The sequence below is a fragment of the Pezoporus flaviventris genome, unplaced genomic scaffold (genome assembly GCF_033815535.1).
Source record: "Pezoporus flaviventris isolate CSIRO_AGI_PZ_B2104156 unplaced genomic scaffold, CSIRO_AGI_Pfla_v1 ptg000001l, whole genome shotgun sequence".
In the NCBI taxonomy this organism is placed as follows: Eukaryota; Metazoa; Chordata; class Aves; order Psittaciformes; family Psittacidae; genus Pezoporus; species Pezoporus flaviventris.
Window position 1 is genome coordinate 15,748,677 of NW_026892549.1, and position 14,534 is coordinate 15,763,210.

At 39.5% G+C, this 14,534-nt stretch overlaps 1 protein-coding gene across 3 annotated transcripts in view; it reads left to right on the forward strand.

The window, feature by feature from the left end:
- Positions 1–14,534, forward strand: part of RIF1 (replication timing regulatory factor 1) — a 34,613-nt gene that overhangs the window by 16,691 nt on the left and 3,388 nt on the right. For all 3 annotated transcript variants that reach the window (XM_061445574.1, XM_061445584.1, XM_061445594.1), the window contains exons 16-29: positions 318–391; positions 498–678; positions 1,571–1,678; positions 1,909–2,058; positions 3,462–3,561; positions 4,717–4,981; positions 6,701–6,743; positions 7,073–7,275; positions 7,453–7,552; positions 7,919–8,062; positions 8,826–8,968; positions 9,978–10,067; positions 10,148–10,202; positions 11,501–14,230. In XM_061445574.1, coding sequence (XP_061301558.1) covers positions 318–391; positions 498–678; positions 1,571–1,678; positions 1,909–2,058; positions 3,462–3,561; positions 4,717–4,981; positions 6,701–6,743; positions 7,073–7,275; positions 7,453–7,552; positions 7,919–8,062; positions 8,826–8,968; positions 9,978–10,067; positions 10,148–10,202; positions 11,501–14,230 — 4,386 coding nt within the window. The remainder of the gene's footprint in view (positions 1–317; positions 392–497; positions 679–1,570; positions 1,679–1,908; positions 2,059–3,461; positions 3,562–4,716; positions 4,982–6,700; positions 6,744–7,072; positions 7,276–7,452; positions 7,553–7,918; positions 8,063–8,825; positions 8,969–9,977; positions 10,068–10,147; positions 10,203–11,500; positions 14,231–14,534) is intronic.

Sequence of the window (14,534 nt, forward strand, 5' to 3'; positions counted from 1 at the left end):
GGTGCCTGTCATTTCAAAGCAGGAATGGCCAAGTACTCTAAAACCCAGTCTTTGAAATAGAAAAGTCTTTTGTTTCATTGATAGTGTAATTGGTATTCTGCCAAAGCACCAGGACCTAGCAGAAGCTTCAGGTTTCCAGTTCCATCCCCCCCACCCCCCCTTTATATTTTGAAGTGTTAGAATTGACAATTTTTGACAACTTTCAATAACTGTAGGTTTCTGGCTTAGAGTTAAATGTAATATATAGATACATGTGTGAGGCAGTTGTTCCATTTTGATGTATATGTTGGTTTGACCTCTTAAATTTCTTTTACAAGGGAACACCAGCTTTATTCTTAATTCAGCTGCCTTTCCATGACAACCTCTTGAAATGCTGCGTAACAGATGAAAGGTATGTGGTGGTGGTTGTGTATAACGAGCTTCCAATAGAGCTTGTAGAAGTTTTTCCTAACTTCAGCTAAAAAAAACTATTTTACCTATTTAACTTCCTTCCCTAGGTTCTTTGTAATTCTGGAAACGCTTGTGGGTTATGTTTTGTCTGGGCCTACGTCTCCCCTGGCTTTCAGTGAATCTGTGATCTGCATTATTAATCAGAGTGCAAAGCAAGTGGAAAATAAGGAGCATCTTTGGAGAATGTGGAGTATTGTTGTTAATCCGCTAACTGACTGGATTAATCGGGTATAGTGGCTTTTTGTTCTCTTCCAAAAAAACCTCAGGAAAACTGTGCCTGTCTTCTATTTTAATGTATTTTTAGGAATTGCATGTCTTGAAGTGATAGTAACATTAAATAAGCAGCATTTTTTTAAAACATCCCTTACTGGAGTGCAAACATTTGCAGCAAGGTAGGATGAAGGGCAGTAGTGGTGGTTTGAAGAGTGATCACTCCTCAGTACAAAATCCAGTGTAGTGCTGGGAAGGTTCTCCTTTTTTAAGATGGTAAATGTGTGCTTCAAGCCTTCACTCCTTGAAATGCTTTTGCTGCTACAAAGGTCAGAAGCCTGTCCTCCAGGGCCTTTTAGCTTCTAAACATTAAGAGGCTTGTTTGCTATATGTGAAAATAGAACAAATACAAAGCCGAGACATTTAGGATGTAATTGGAAGAGTGTCTCTTAGATTTCTTGACTGAAAGTGTCACTGAATGCCATATAAACTAATATTCAATAGGCTCTGCAGATTACTTAACTAGAAGTAACTGAAATATGGGAGTTGTTGAACTCTAGCCCTCACTTAGTCAATAGACCTAAAAAACTTAGATTTTATGAAGGAAGCCTTAGGTGCTTTAAGTAAGTTGCTGTCATCATTTACTGCAACTGAAACAAAAACCATACAAGACATTTTCTGATTTTCTTATTCCTGGAATGAAACTTTCGGAATTTAGAAGCAGTGCTTTTTATCTCTCTTATTAAACAGTAGGATCAGCTTCAGCTCTTGAAAGAACTGAGACTAGCTGATTTCAAAATGTCATTGACAGTTGAGCTTGCACAGATCTTATGTACAGAGCAAATATATTTAAAACAGCCTTATTTGTCATTAAGTTTTCTCTAATTAGAAAATTGTTTTCTCTTTGCAGACTAATGAAGTAAACCAGGGGGATGCACTGGAGCACAACTTCAGTGCTGTTTACTGTGCATTGTTGTTACCAGTATCACAGATCTTCCCCACTCAGGGATTTCCACAGGTAACAGTGAATGCATAATGTTGATTAGTAACAATGTGGGTTTTGTAAAATCTCTGAGGTACTACCTGGTAGTCTCAGAGTTTGTAACCAGTATCTGTATGCATTGGACCACTGCTCCAGGGTTGGATTTCTTGAGTTACATCAGTTCTGACAGAAGAAGAAAGCTTAAAGCAAGTTATTTTCTCTTTGCACAGACATTGATATTTATAAACTTTTTCTTTCTGTTAAAGCCAACTATGAAATCCTTGTTGCGTGCTTGGTCAGACCTGTATAGAGCATTTGCTCGCTGTGCTGCTTTAGTTGCAACAGCAGAAGAAAACCTATGCTGTGAAGAACTTTGTGCCAAAATAATATCTGGGCTAGAAGGTGAAACTCCAGTAGTGAGTATAAACCGGTGATATTGAACTGTCTAAATACTTTAGCAGTTATATTTTGAATTATATAAAATAACCTATTGTAAACTCTAATGTAGTGCTTTCTGTAACTCAAAGTGGTTTAGGTGAGATAGAGAGAAAGCTGTAACGAAATTCTGTGCTACTAACAGGAGTTGAAATTGATATAAAAGAGTAAAAATAATGATAAAACATAAAAAAAGAGAAGTTAAGCAGTCTTTGGATTTGTATTCTAACTATTTAAGTATAAATGGTTAGTGAATGTCATCATGATAAATATTATTTGTCCAGTTCAAATGTGCGTATTTATAAAGTGACTTCAGGCTGAATTAACAAATGCCACAAAACGAGGCACTTTGATTAGGAAGGAAGGTAGAGTAGCACTGCAGCTTTCAGAGGGCAGAGCTTGCCATATTCCTGGTACCACCAACCTTGTACACTAAAATTTAGAGACTTTACTTCTGAAGTGTTATCAAGGAGAAAGCTTTTGAAAAAGGAGCCTTTACATTATCTTCTTGCCTGTTTGCAAGCCCACATCATGTGGGGAGATAAAGTGTCCATAGGTGTCAGTGAACATCAGCTTTGCAACATAACATCCTTTGTGCTTCCAAGTTGACCATCTTTTGAAAAGAATACTGTGAAAAGAACAAGTGAGAAACAGTTGAGAAAGAGAAATGGAATTTGCTGGATTACAGCATTCTAACTTACTTTGGATGCTGCTGTGTCCCAAATATAAGCTTCAGTTTTCACAAATCGATAATTAAGCAAGCTCAATTTAAACACCTTAAAGCTTCAGTATGTAAGTTATATTGAAACTAAACTTTATTTGGGCCACATTATCAATATTCCTTTTAAAAGCAAGTTTTGTATTATTTAGAAGATTTTATGATGGAGTGAAGAAAAACAAATACCCTTGGCCCATCTTTTTCCATGTACCACAAGCATTTGTGCTTCCTGAATGCTAGTGACAGTGTCATTGTTATTCCTGCAGTGACTTCTCTGAAAATCAGGTTTTGTTTTTAAGTTCAGTAACTGAAGTGCACACTGACATCTGGTGATGTGTTTTGCTGGATTCCTGGTGCCTTCAGCTGTAATACTTCTGGTGCACCTTCTTAAATCTAGGACTTTTTTGTGGCTGAATGTTTACTGGTTTGCTTCTTCAGATTGTCTGTGTGCTTATGTCTTACTTGTGTAGCTTAGGAAGACTCATCTTCAGCTTGTGTAAAAGTGTGTAATTCAAAATGTAACCTTATCTGAGTCTACCTGATAACGTGGACAGATTTCATCCACTTTTAAAAGCTGCTTGAATTGCTTTCCTGAATGGCCAGCATGTTTTCTTCTGTCACCATTGCTCTTTTGGGCTTTGCTGATGACTTCTGTTTCCTCCTCAGATGATTTCAATGATGGAAGGTCTCACTCATATTTTATCAGTCATGTCTGACTGCATCAACTTTGCACCATATGATACTAAATATCAACCAAAAAATAAATGTAAGGAAATACTTGAATATTGGGGTTTTCCGTGTCTTTTATTGCAGAGTTGGTAAAAATCAAGAGTTGTTGTAGATGCGGAAGTGATGACTGTAGGGTATCGGTGGTCTGTATATGCTACCCATGCTATCTAAACACCGAAGGGACTGACAAAAAAAATCATAAAAAGGAACTAAAAATATCACCCAGTATGGATATTTGAGTATCAGATCTTTCCTATTTGTTGAGCTGTTGAGCAGTTACTGTACAGCCTGACAAAATGCATCTGTAATGGATGTAAACGTTGAGGCCACTTCAGTTCTCAGTTCACTGTCAAACAGAGCTGGTTTCCGAAGTTCGATTTGGTGTTTTCATTTCTGATTTCATTTTTGCATGTGGAATCTGCAGCTTTTGCTTTGTTCAGTCGTAATCTGAGGCAGTAATGCTTGAACATAATCCACAGTCTAATTATGTAATACCTGCCTAAACCTGACAATGAACTTTGATGTAACATTTGAAGCTGCTTTGCATAAAAGAGTCAAGAATAGGTTTAACAGAAGACAAAAGGTCACTGTATGTGAAGTGTTCTTTGTTTTGTTCCCTACTCCCATTTACAGCTACTAAAGCTGAAGAAATGATTTATAAAATAATGTAATTCAGCATAAAACTCAAAGTACTGATGATTTCTCTGCCCCATATGAATTTGTTAAAATAATGAGACATTGTGTTGGACTGCTGAAAGAATTAAATGATTTAATTGGAAGTGCTGATGAGGAAAACCACAATTGAAGCCCACACTTAAAATGAATAAACTACTAAAACTTGATACTTCCACTTCCCTCCTCTTCCGCTGTTCCAGAATTTTTGTACCAGCTAGTATCTGGGGGGGGGTTGCTGTCTCTTTGCAAGTAGGCATTAAAGACACTTAAAAGCATTGTCATTTGTGCGACCAAGCAGAAGTATAAATAAGAGGAATAGGAGATATCTGTAGTGGGATTATAAAATGATGCAGTAAAAAATGTATGTCTAATATTAGGTCTGGTTTTAAATTGTATGTAGATACAGTTTGGGAAGCAGAGTTCAGTTTCTCACGTAGACTGGAAGTTCAGATGTGCTTTGTTGTAATTCATGTTGTTACATAGAAACCCCTAATTTTTAAAACTCTTTTAATGTTAGCTCCACAGACAACTACAGACTGGTCTAAGAAGAAAAAGGAGCCCCTTGGAAAGCTTGCCTCTCTGTTTAAACTCCTGGTGATGTTACTAAACTCTTTCCATGTGTTCAGTTCCAAAGAAATCTGTTCAGAAACATTGGTCTCTGTTGGTCCTTCAATTATTGCTGTTCTTCACAACATCATCAGCCACGTTTCATTGCCTTCAGTGATTGGGACTATGTTTGCAATTTTTTCAAAACCCCTGGCAGTGTGTTATGAAAGAACAAAGTGAGTATTTTAAGAATGGTTGGAAGTCTGGATTCATTGTGTTGCTGCATATTGGCGAAATTTCGTGTGGTCTGTGGCAAGCCATATATCCGAATAAATATAGCTCAGGGGGTTTCAGGGCATTGGCACTAATTCAGCTCTTGCTGAGTCTCACCTTCGAGAGCACCATGTCTGTCACTAGGTTCAGCCCAGCTGGTAGGTGCAGGTTTCGTATTGCATCCGCACACCACAGAAAGGATGTGTCTGCCAGGTAGCTGCTGAGAGCTCCCCTTTTCCTACAATTGCTGTGTAAACCTAGGGTGCTGGGGCTGAGCAAAGGGGCAGCCTGACCTGCGTGAGGCAGCGTGTCGCATTACAGCCCCCAGCACAACCCTGCCTGCCTCTGAGATTCAGTGGAGTTCAAACCCCCAATGCCTGAGCAGCAGCCTCCTTTGTAATGCTTGTCTTCAGGAACAAACCCAAACCTACCTAGTTGTATACCAAAGGAAACCTATAGGCTTTCTGGAAATCTGGTTGATAAAACTGCAGTCTCTTCAGAGTGGATCTGTTGTCATCTCTGCATGACCAGAGTGGTTGGTTTCTGCCTGCTGTTTATTTTCACTGCAGTGAAGGTACTTAACAGTGATGTATTTTCTAGTGGGCAGGAACTGTGTAATGTTTTGTAGGAAATGTAGAAATCATAATTAGTTGATGCGCGCTAAAATCCTGGAAGTTTTTAAGCAGAGGTATATACTGAGAAATGCTCCTGTGCTCTTTGCTCTACTTATGTGGCTTTGCTTTTTTAATCGTTACAGATGTTTCCTCCCAGGACATGATGGGGAATTATTGGGGGCTTGGTGGGAAGGGGCTGGCAGAAGGTGGTCTCTGATCTGTTGATGCAAGAGTTGCATACCTTGCTTGGGATAAGGAAAAGAGTGCAGCTTTTGTGGGTTTGGGATGAGAGGGTGGAATAGGATAGTCAATCTGTACAAGTTTCATTGAAACTTTTACTGAAACTTGAAGCAGGGCTGCCACCTCTAACCTAAAATTCATCAGGAGTCTCTGTCTCATAGGCAAGACCCTACTTGTTCCTACGTCAGGTTCAGTTGAACACCACCTCTCTCCATCTCCCATCTCATCTGCTTTGGTTTGAGCATTGTCATAGAATTATCATTAAAAGGGAGAAGTAAGTGCTGGAGGTATAATGTTGAATGAAGGCATATCCATGCAAATACAAGTTTGGGGACCTCTTCAGGTTTGAGACCACAGGTTAATAAACTGAACTGCTAAATGCAGTTTTCTCACATTTTTCAGGATGGTGTATCCAGGGATTTACTTATGTGAAATGGCTTCGTTTAGGCAGTACTTCAGCTTTTTAATGCAGATATTTATGGGGCCTGGGAAATCTGTTTTGATAGAAGGCTCAGAGCAAAAGGCAGTTAGAAGTTACTTCATAAGAAAACCTTTAATTTGAAGTTTGTACCAATTACTGCTGTCTTACCACTAGTTTCTCTTAATGTTAGCATGTAAGTATCAGGAGCATTAAAGGGAGCTTACTTGAAACTGTTCGTATCAGGAGATGTTTTAATCACCCAGTGGGAGGGTAGTTTCATAACATTATTTCATTGAGTTGTATACTAAAACCAGTGTGCAGTGCTTGAGTGCATGATGTGTTTAATTCTTTTATCTTGGGATAAGTGAGATGGCAAAATCTAAACTTTATCGTTTCTGTTTTGGCAGGCTTGCCGATGTATCTAAAGTATACAGTAATCTTAACAACAAGGTAAATTTGCTGGAGAAATAGCTGGGGGGGGGGGAACGGCTGACACGAATTTTGCCATTCCTTCTGTATTTTAAGCAAAAAATTAAAAATACACTGAAGGCAGAGTTTTTTTGTTTTGTTTTTTTTTTTTCCTAAAAATGTAGCTGAGGGGAGGACCACTAAACTCACCTGTTCAGACTTTGTGTGCTCTGCTGTTTAAACTTTATTCTTCGGGCCATACTATTCTATGGGATAATAATTTTTAAATATAATGTTTTAAACTTTTAAATAGTGAATATGTGAAAAGCTTGAATAAAATAAAACACCCTATTGTTTCTTCTCTCCCTCAGCTGGAAAAACTCCTGGCTGAGGTTATCCAGTGTTTACAGTCTCACTGCACTGGCTCTTACAATAGCAAACTGCTGGAGCAGATTTCACCGTTGCTCTGTGTAGCATTTCAGCATAAGAGCAAACAGATCCGCAACCAGTGTGCCCAATTCTGGAATGCAACATTCTCCAAGACTACAGCATTGGAGTACCCTGAAGAGTTAAAGTAAGAGGCATAGTTTTTTGTATATATATTTTTAAAGGAACAGATCTCAGGTTATGTACAAATGACTTTGTATAGCTCTAGTCACCGTTTGTATTCTGCTTTTCATGCAAGCAGGGATAACTGCTGGTCTTGTTCCCCCATCCCTCTGTAAGTTTAAAATTCTTTTCTGTTGAACAGATCTGTGTTAAGCCAAGCCAAAAAGAAAATTCCACTCCTGCTACCTGGTTTTGAAAGCATTGAGGGAGTCGAAGAATACAGTGGCCCATTCTCTGATGCGGTAAATATTTTGTTGACCCCATTGGTTGCTTCATTGTTTATAACTCTAGGGGATCATTCATAAGGTAGTGGCACAGTCGGTTTTGATTTTTTCTGTGATTGGCCTATACTTGCCTCAGGTTTGGAATGAGAAGCTATGCACGGTAAGCACTCTCAGAAGACTGAGCTGGTTCATAATACTTCATGCATTTTAAATTGTGGGCTCTGCTAGCTTGCTTGACTTAATTTTTTAAGTTGTCCTCTACGTAATTTAGAGGAAAATGGGAGTGTGGGATGGCTTACTTGAAGAAATTAATACATCTCAGGAGGGGTTTGTGAGCTTGAGGTCTCTCCATACAATGGCTTCAGTGTCTTTTTTTTTTAATAGATGGAAAATTCACAGCTGGATGCAAAGATAAGTGAAATGGAAGTAAACTTGGGTCAAAACCGAGGTTCTATACTGGCACAGATGAGTGAACAAAAAGACGAAGTACAAGACAAATCTAGTAATGTGCAAGTGACATCTGCAAAGGTGAGGTGTCTGCAGATGGGTGTGAGAGTCAGATCCATTCTGTTCTGTAGCAGAACGTCCTCTGTGTTCCTGCAGATGCTCAGTAGAAACTAATGACTTCTGTGATGCTGAAACATTTTTCTGTCAAACTTATGCTGTATAGCACACTTAAGTATTCCTGCTAAAATTCTCTGCTGAGCTTACAGATTGCTGAGTTTTAAGGAGGTCTCATGGAGGGCTGCTTGAGGGATGGGGGGAGTGGCACCCAACATACAAAGTTCACCCCTGGGTCTGGGTGCAATTTGTGACTGAATTCAGGTCCTGAGGTGGGTCTTGGTCCTGGTAGACCTGTGCTTGCATGCTCTGAATTGGTCACACACACTAGGGAGCATAGGTTATTGTATTCCTAAGGAATGGCTGACTTAGTAAACAGTAGTAAATAATAATCCCCCAAGAGTATTGAGGTATGTTCCCATCTTAGAGGCTTTGAACTTCAAGATGTCAAAGTGCAGGAGCTTGTGCTTAGAGGCATGGAGGAGAGACTGCAGCATCTCTCCTCAGTAGTAATGTTGGGGGGCAAAAACTCACTCATGAAGAAAATCATCACCTAATGAGGGATTTGTGCCAGTTAATATTTTTATATTATGTGTATATATATTATATAGCCACTGAAAGAATAGTGGTTATTTAAGAACTGTTCTGTTTAGGATGACTGTACCCGAAGTAGAAAAACACTTCCAGTTCCTCTGCTTTGTTTCTAATTTTTTTTTTTTCTTTTCTGTAGTTGAAATTAGAATTTTCATCTTTGAAGGCTAAAAGTGAGATACTTCTGGAAGAGGAGAAATCCATTGATTTTGTGTATATTCCTCCAGAAACAAAAGAAAGAGTACTGACAGAACATCAAAAAGAAGTGCTTAGGTCAAAAAGGTCTGTGACTTACTCTGTTGTAAACTTTATGTGGAATATCATTGCACTGAGTATGTCAGATTCACAGAATTTCAATTTTTGTATCAGACTGCTGTAGGCAATTAAATCTTACTCTTTCATACAGAGTTCAAAGCTAACGAAGTTATTTGCTTTACTATTTTAAAGCAACCAAATTACTCTCTGATCTGTTCCTATTTCGATTAAATATACTCTCTGTTAATAGTTAGGAGTTTGGTAATTTTGAGTTTGCATTTTTATGTCACAACTTCTGCCATGTGAAATGGAAGATGTAATTTTTCTTAAATCATTGAAATTAAAAGTTTTTTACCTTCTCTGAAAGAAAGACTTCTAAAATTGAAAAGATAAACTCATGACAGCAGCATATCTCAAATTAGGATATTCCCAAGACTCATCTTAATTGCAAGGGAATGTTTAGAATTATCCTTTTTTTAATGCAAGAAAATAATACCCAGAGTATTTTCAGGCAGCAAAAAAAACAGGGTAAGCAAAACTTACACACAGCGGTGCTTGACAGGAAGTTGGTTAGATTCTATACGTGGATCAGTTCTTTGCAGAGCGAGATCCCAACCACAGCATTTTTCTCCAAAAGTGTGTTCAAAATGGAAAAAAAAATAATGCAACTGACAAGAGCAGTCTGGAAATAAGGAGATAAATCATGCCCTCATTCCGCTTTGCATTTTGCTGTGCCATTTGGGGTGTGAGGTTGTGTCAGTCAGTTGCAATATTGCATCTTTCCTGCCTGAACCAGAGAGTGGAGTGTGCGGCTTCAGTGCCTCTGAATGTACACTTCACGTACATTCCCTTGCTCTGTGCAGCAGCCCCTACTGGGATGCGTGTTGCTGTTCAAGTGGTCTTTAGGGTTTGGACATTCAGTCCACCTCATACAAGCATCTGCTCTCTTGTGATGATGTAATGTGTTACACTAGCCTGCCCTCCTTTTAGTTTTCCAGTAAAAGAGTCTGACTTCCCGTTTCTGGTTTTGTTTCAGAGTTGGTATTCCTGCTATGTACAACAATTTGGACGCATCACAAGATACTACCTTGTTTTCTCAGTATACTCAAAGCCAGGAAGATTCTTTGTAAGTAAAGGGGACCAGTGTGTACACTGGAGGTGTACCCCTTTCTACAACACTTCTAATTTGAGTAACTTCTATTTCAGGGAAAAATCATCTTTAATAGAAAATGCAAAAGAAGATACTAAAACCAAGTCTCAGGTAATTTCTCATTGTCTTATAGTAATTAAGATACCAGAATAATAACCATACTGGTGATGTTTTCTTCATATTAGTAGCTCTGTAAGTAATGGCATAAGTCTTTTATTATTGGCCATGATATGGTTTTAAGATTGATTTGGAAACTCTTCAAACAAAAAGAAGTACCCTCAAATGTATTAGCTCACAGGAATCATTTCCCTTCTCTGTATTGATTAACGTGTAAGAATATCTTCTCTTTCTTTGGTGTCTGCTATTTTTTCCATGCCCAAATGATATTGACACAGGCTCTGTGACTGCAGAATACACTGATAGTGGTTTGTATTTCATTCTCATCACCAGATGAGAATTCAATACTGTTATCAGGGTTCTTTGAGCTGTGTTCTGCTTTGTATAATTTAAATCAGAAGGGGCCAATCATTATGCATTTTGACTTCAATTCAAAATGTGAGGATTTATATAATTAGATTTAGTGTGGATGTATTTAAGTTACACACCTACAGGTACTATGGGAACTTATGGTCAGTCATGTCTATGTGCTACCACTGACTAATGTTTCAGTGGGGTGAAATACTCCAGAGCTGCAGCACAGACTTACTATGACTTGCTCCGGTGCTGTATGTCTTATGATTCAGTAATCACAGCACTGTTGCCTTCTCTTCCATAACACTTTTTTCCCTAGTGGATGGGTTTTGGTATGCATGATGATTTTCTGGAACTGTTTTCACTGTTAAAAATCTTAATGTTAATTTCTGTGTTATTCTAGCAGACCACACTTTGAACAGCTTTGCTAAGTTTCCACATTTTGAACTTCTTTTGCATGAAATTGTAAGGGCCTCAAGGAGATTAAATAGTAGATTTTGGAAATTTTAAGTTGCAGGGGGGGTTGGAAATAGATGATCTTAAGGTCCTTTCCAGCCCTAACTATTCTATGATTCTGTTAATCCCCATTAGGAGAGGAGTTGCCTTTAAGCAGCTATTGTTCCGAACACACAGTAGGTGAACTATAGCAGAATTTTCATAAAACCTGTTTGAGTAGTAGGTTTGTTAGTATCTGGCAAAACCTACATAAAACGCTTTTGCGGTTCTTCATGTTTTGGGATTAAATAGCTTTAAAAAAAACCAACAAACTACAGTCTTTATCTTTCATAACTGCTGAAGGACAGATAACCAAAGTATTGGAAAGAAGGGTGGTTTGGAATCCCCTTTGGCTCTGTTGTTTTCTATCCCACCGGGGCAGTTTTTTAAATATTTTATCCATAGCCAAGCTACAATATTTGCTGTTTATATTTTTGGGACAGGAAGAAAATGCAAAGAGTGAAGGATGCGCCAATGAATCAGATAATCTTCTTGAGAATGCTGCTTGTGTGAACAAGTCACCTGTTGCTCACCCAGAAGGGAGCTCAACTTTAAACAGTGGGGAAGAATCAAGAAGGGAGACAAGTGGGATGATTTTGGAGGAGCTGTCAGCTGGAGAGGGATCAGAAGGAAGTACTGTGGAAGCAGCTTCAAAGGAGCTCTTATCAGGGAATGAAAACACTTCAAATGTCAGCAACAGTTCAACTTCAAGTGACATAATTTCTGGAACACCACAGCCTGCAAGCCGACGACAGTCTTTTATTACTTTGGAGAAATTTGGTAGTTCAGAGAACAGACCCTTCAGCCTTTCAGCATTGAGTGGTGTATCAGAGACATCCGGAGGTGCTTCTGTGGCAGGTAAACAGGAAAAGACTAGTGCTAAACCAGAAAAATCTGGAGAAGAAAATAAAAGGCCTACAAAAACAGAACAAATATTTACTGCAATACGAAGGCTGACTCGCAGACAGAGTAAAATGGATCAACAAGGGAATCAGCAGTCCAAGTCATTAATCAGGTCAGAACAAGAGAAAAGCATACAAGAGTCTTTTGCTTCAAAAAGTGTAAAAAGTAATCTGTCTTCTGCAGTAGAAGACATGGAACGCAGTCTTCTTGCTCAGTCCCAAGTTCTCCATTCTACAGAACTAGAAATTAAAAGAGCTGAAGATCTGATAGCAGAAACAGAAAAGACCCAGGCATTAGATACAGATTCTAAAGAAAATACACCCCCAGAGATGACTGTGTCATCCGACCAGGTCACAGGCGATGACAGTCAGGCTCCACATGTGTCTTCTGGTCAGAAAACACTAAGACGTTCTTCAAGACGGCGGTCAGAAACTGTAGAAGGTACAGCAGGTAGTCAAGATAAGGAAGATGGCCACCAAAAGAGAGACAGATGTAAAGACAACGAAAAACCTGGGCAAAAGAAGGTACCACAGGCTAAAGATGATTTATCCCAAAAGCAGAAAGCAGTTTCTGGGAAGGCTACAGAAAATACGAATAAAGAAAGCAACCTACCTGAGAGAACTGCAGAGGACTGCAGCTCAGAGGAGTCTCCTGCTTCAGCAGGCCCTGATGAGGAAGTGGACAAGAGTGCTATTAGGTCAGAAGAGAACTCGAAGACTGAAACAGAAAGTCAAGACTATAGCTCAAGTACAGCAGGTCAGAAGTTGGAACGCCCACGATACCACACAAGAAGTGCTTCACAAGGATTGCTTTCCAGCATAGAAAATTCAGAGGCTGATGGCTCTGAGGCCAAGGAAGAAAGCACGAGGAAGAAGAGATCGGCCAAAGTGAAAAATAGAAGTGATTTTCTTGAAGGTAAATTAAAAGATCTACAGCCAGGAAGCCATAGCCGTGAGGTGTCTTCCCAAAGAAATGAAACAAAGGATCTGTTGGAAGGAAGCAAAGGGGAGCTGAGCTGTGAAGTCAGCACAGATGCTGCACTGACATCTGAACCATGTGACCCGAAGACCCAGGTGACTTCCACAGATGCTAGCAAAGCTGTGGAATCTGCCATCTCGAAAGATTCATCTGGTGTGCAGAACAAGAATGTGGAACAGAACAAGAGGCACACACTGATGGAATCGGTCACCAACCCGTGTGTAGCTGATTCAGATTTGAAAGCAGTAGAAAAAGGTGAAGACGTTGTGAAGCAAACAGTTGTAGAGGACTGTCACGCAACTGTTCTGCCTGAATGTGTATCCACACCAGATGCTTCAGGTGGTGATCTTTCCTTTTCAGAAATACCCAGGTGTCACCACAAAAGAAGCAAAAGGCTGAAAAAACCAAAGAGCTGTAGCTGCTGTCATAAAAAGTCAAGGCAAGAAGTAACGTCATTGACTGAATTAAAAAATAAGAACACTCCAGAACCAAGTGAGCCCCAAATCACCCCAGTTCAGACGCCTGGCAATACATCAGAGATGTCCAGTAATTCAGATTTGGACAAGAGGTTGTCCATGGCACCCTGTGCAATGAGCACTCCAGTGCATCTTCCTAAGGAACCTAGTGCCTTTAACTTGGAAAGAGAGGGATCATCTGAGGATAACCTGGAAGGAAAGAGCTCTGTAATGGAGGAGGATCTAGAAAATCGAGTATGTGTAGCAGGTGAAATCACTGACCCTGTAGTAGAAACAGAAGAACCTGCTGATAAGGATGGCCAAACTGAACAGTGTCTGCCCAGGTGTGTGCCAGAGGAGCCTGGAGGAAGCAGTCTGGTTGAAGGGAATCTAAATGAAGAACCAGTAGCTACAGAAGAAGAAGAAACCAGTCTGAATGAACAGCTGGAGGAGATACCTGAGGCACTATTTGTTAGCAAGCCTGAGAAAAAACACATGAATGAGCAAGAAAGCAGTTGGGGCGATAAAGAAGCAGATGAGAATACTGTAGGAGAAATGTGTATTAATCAGGATAAAGAGATAAAGGAGGAATTAGAGGAAACTGAAATTACAGTGCCTGAAAATACAGTCTTGGACAAAGGAGATGCAGTAGAAAATAGCATTGTGGATTCACCTCAGAAGCTGGAAGATGATGATTCTTTAGCCGTAGTTAATGAAAGCCCTAATGGTGTGCAAGGACGCTGCACGTGGTCTCCTTCAGCTTCTCCATCCACAAGTATTTTAAAGAGAGGTGTAAAAAGAAATCAAGATGATGATTCCCTTTCACCCCCTAATAAGGTATTACAATGTGATTCATGATGTGATGTTTGCAGTTCCTTCGGTTCATAATCAGGGCATGTAACAGTACCTGAGTGTAATGAGTTTCAAATACATTGAATTATTGACTGTATTTTTTGTTGTAAATGATGTTACGCTGAAGACGTAGAGAATTCTTTTTTGGAATGTGCAAGCCCTGACAGGCTTGTTTCATCACAGGGCTCAGGGTGAGGAGTTTCATTTTCAAAACAGAGCCCAAGTCTGGGCTGCTGCTTGGGCTGCAGTGTGACACATCACTGCAGAGCTGCTGTAATAAGGGTCTTGC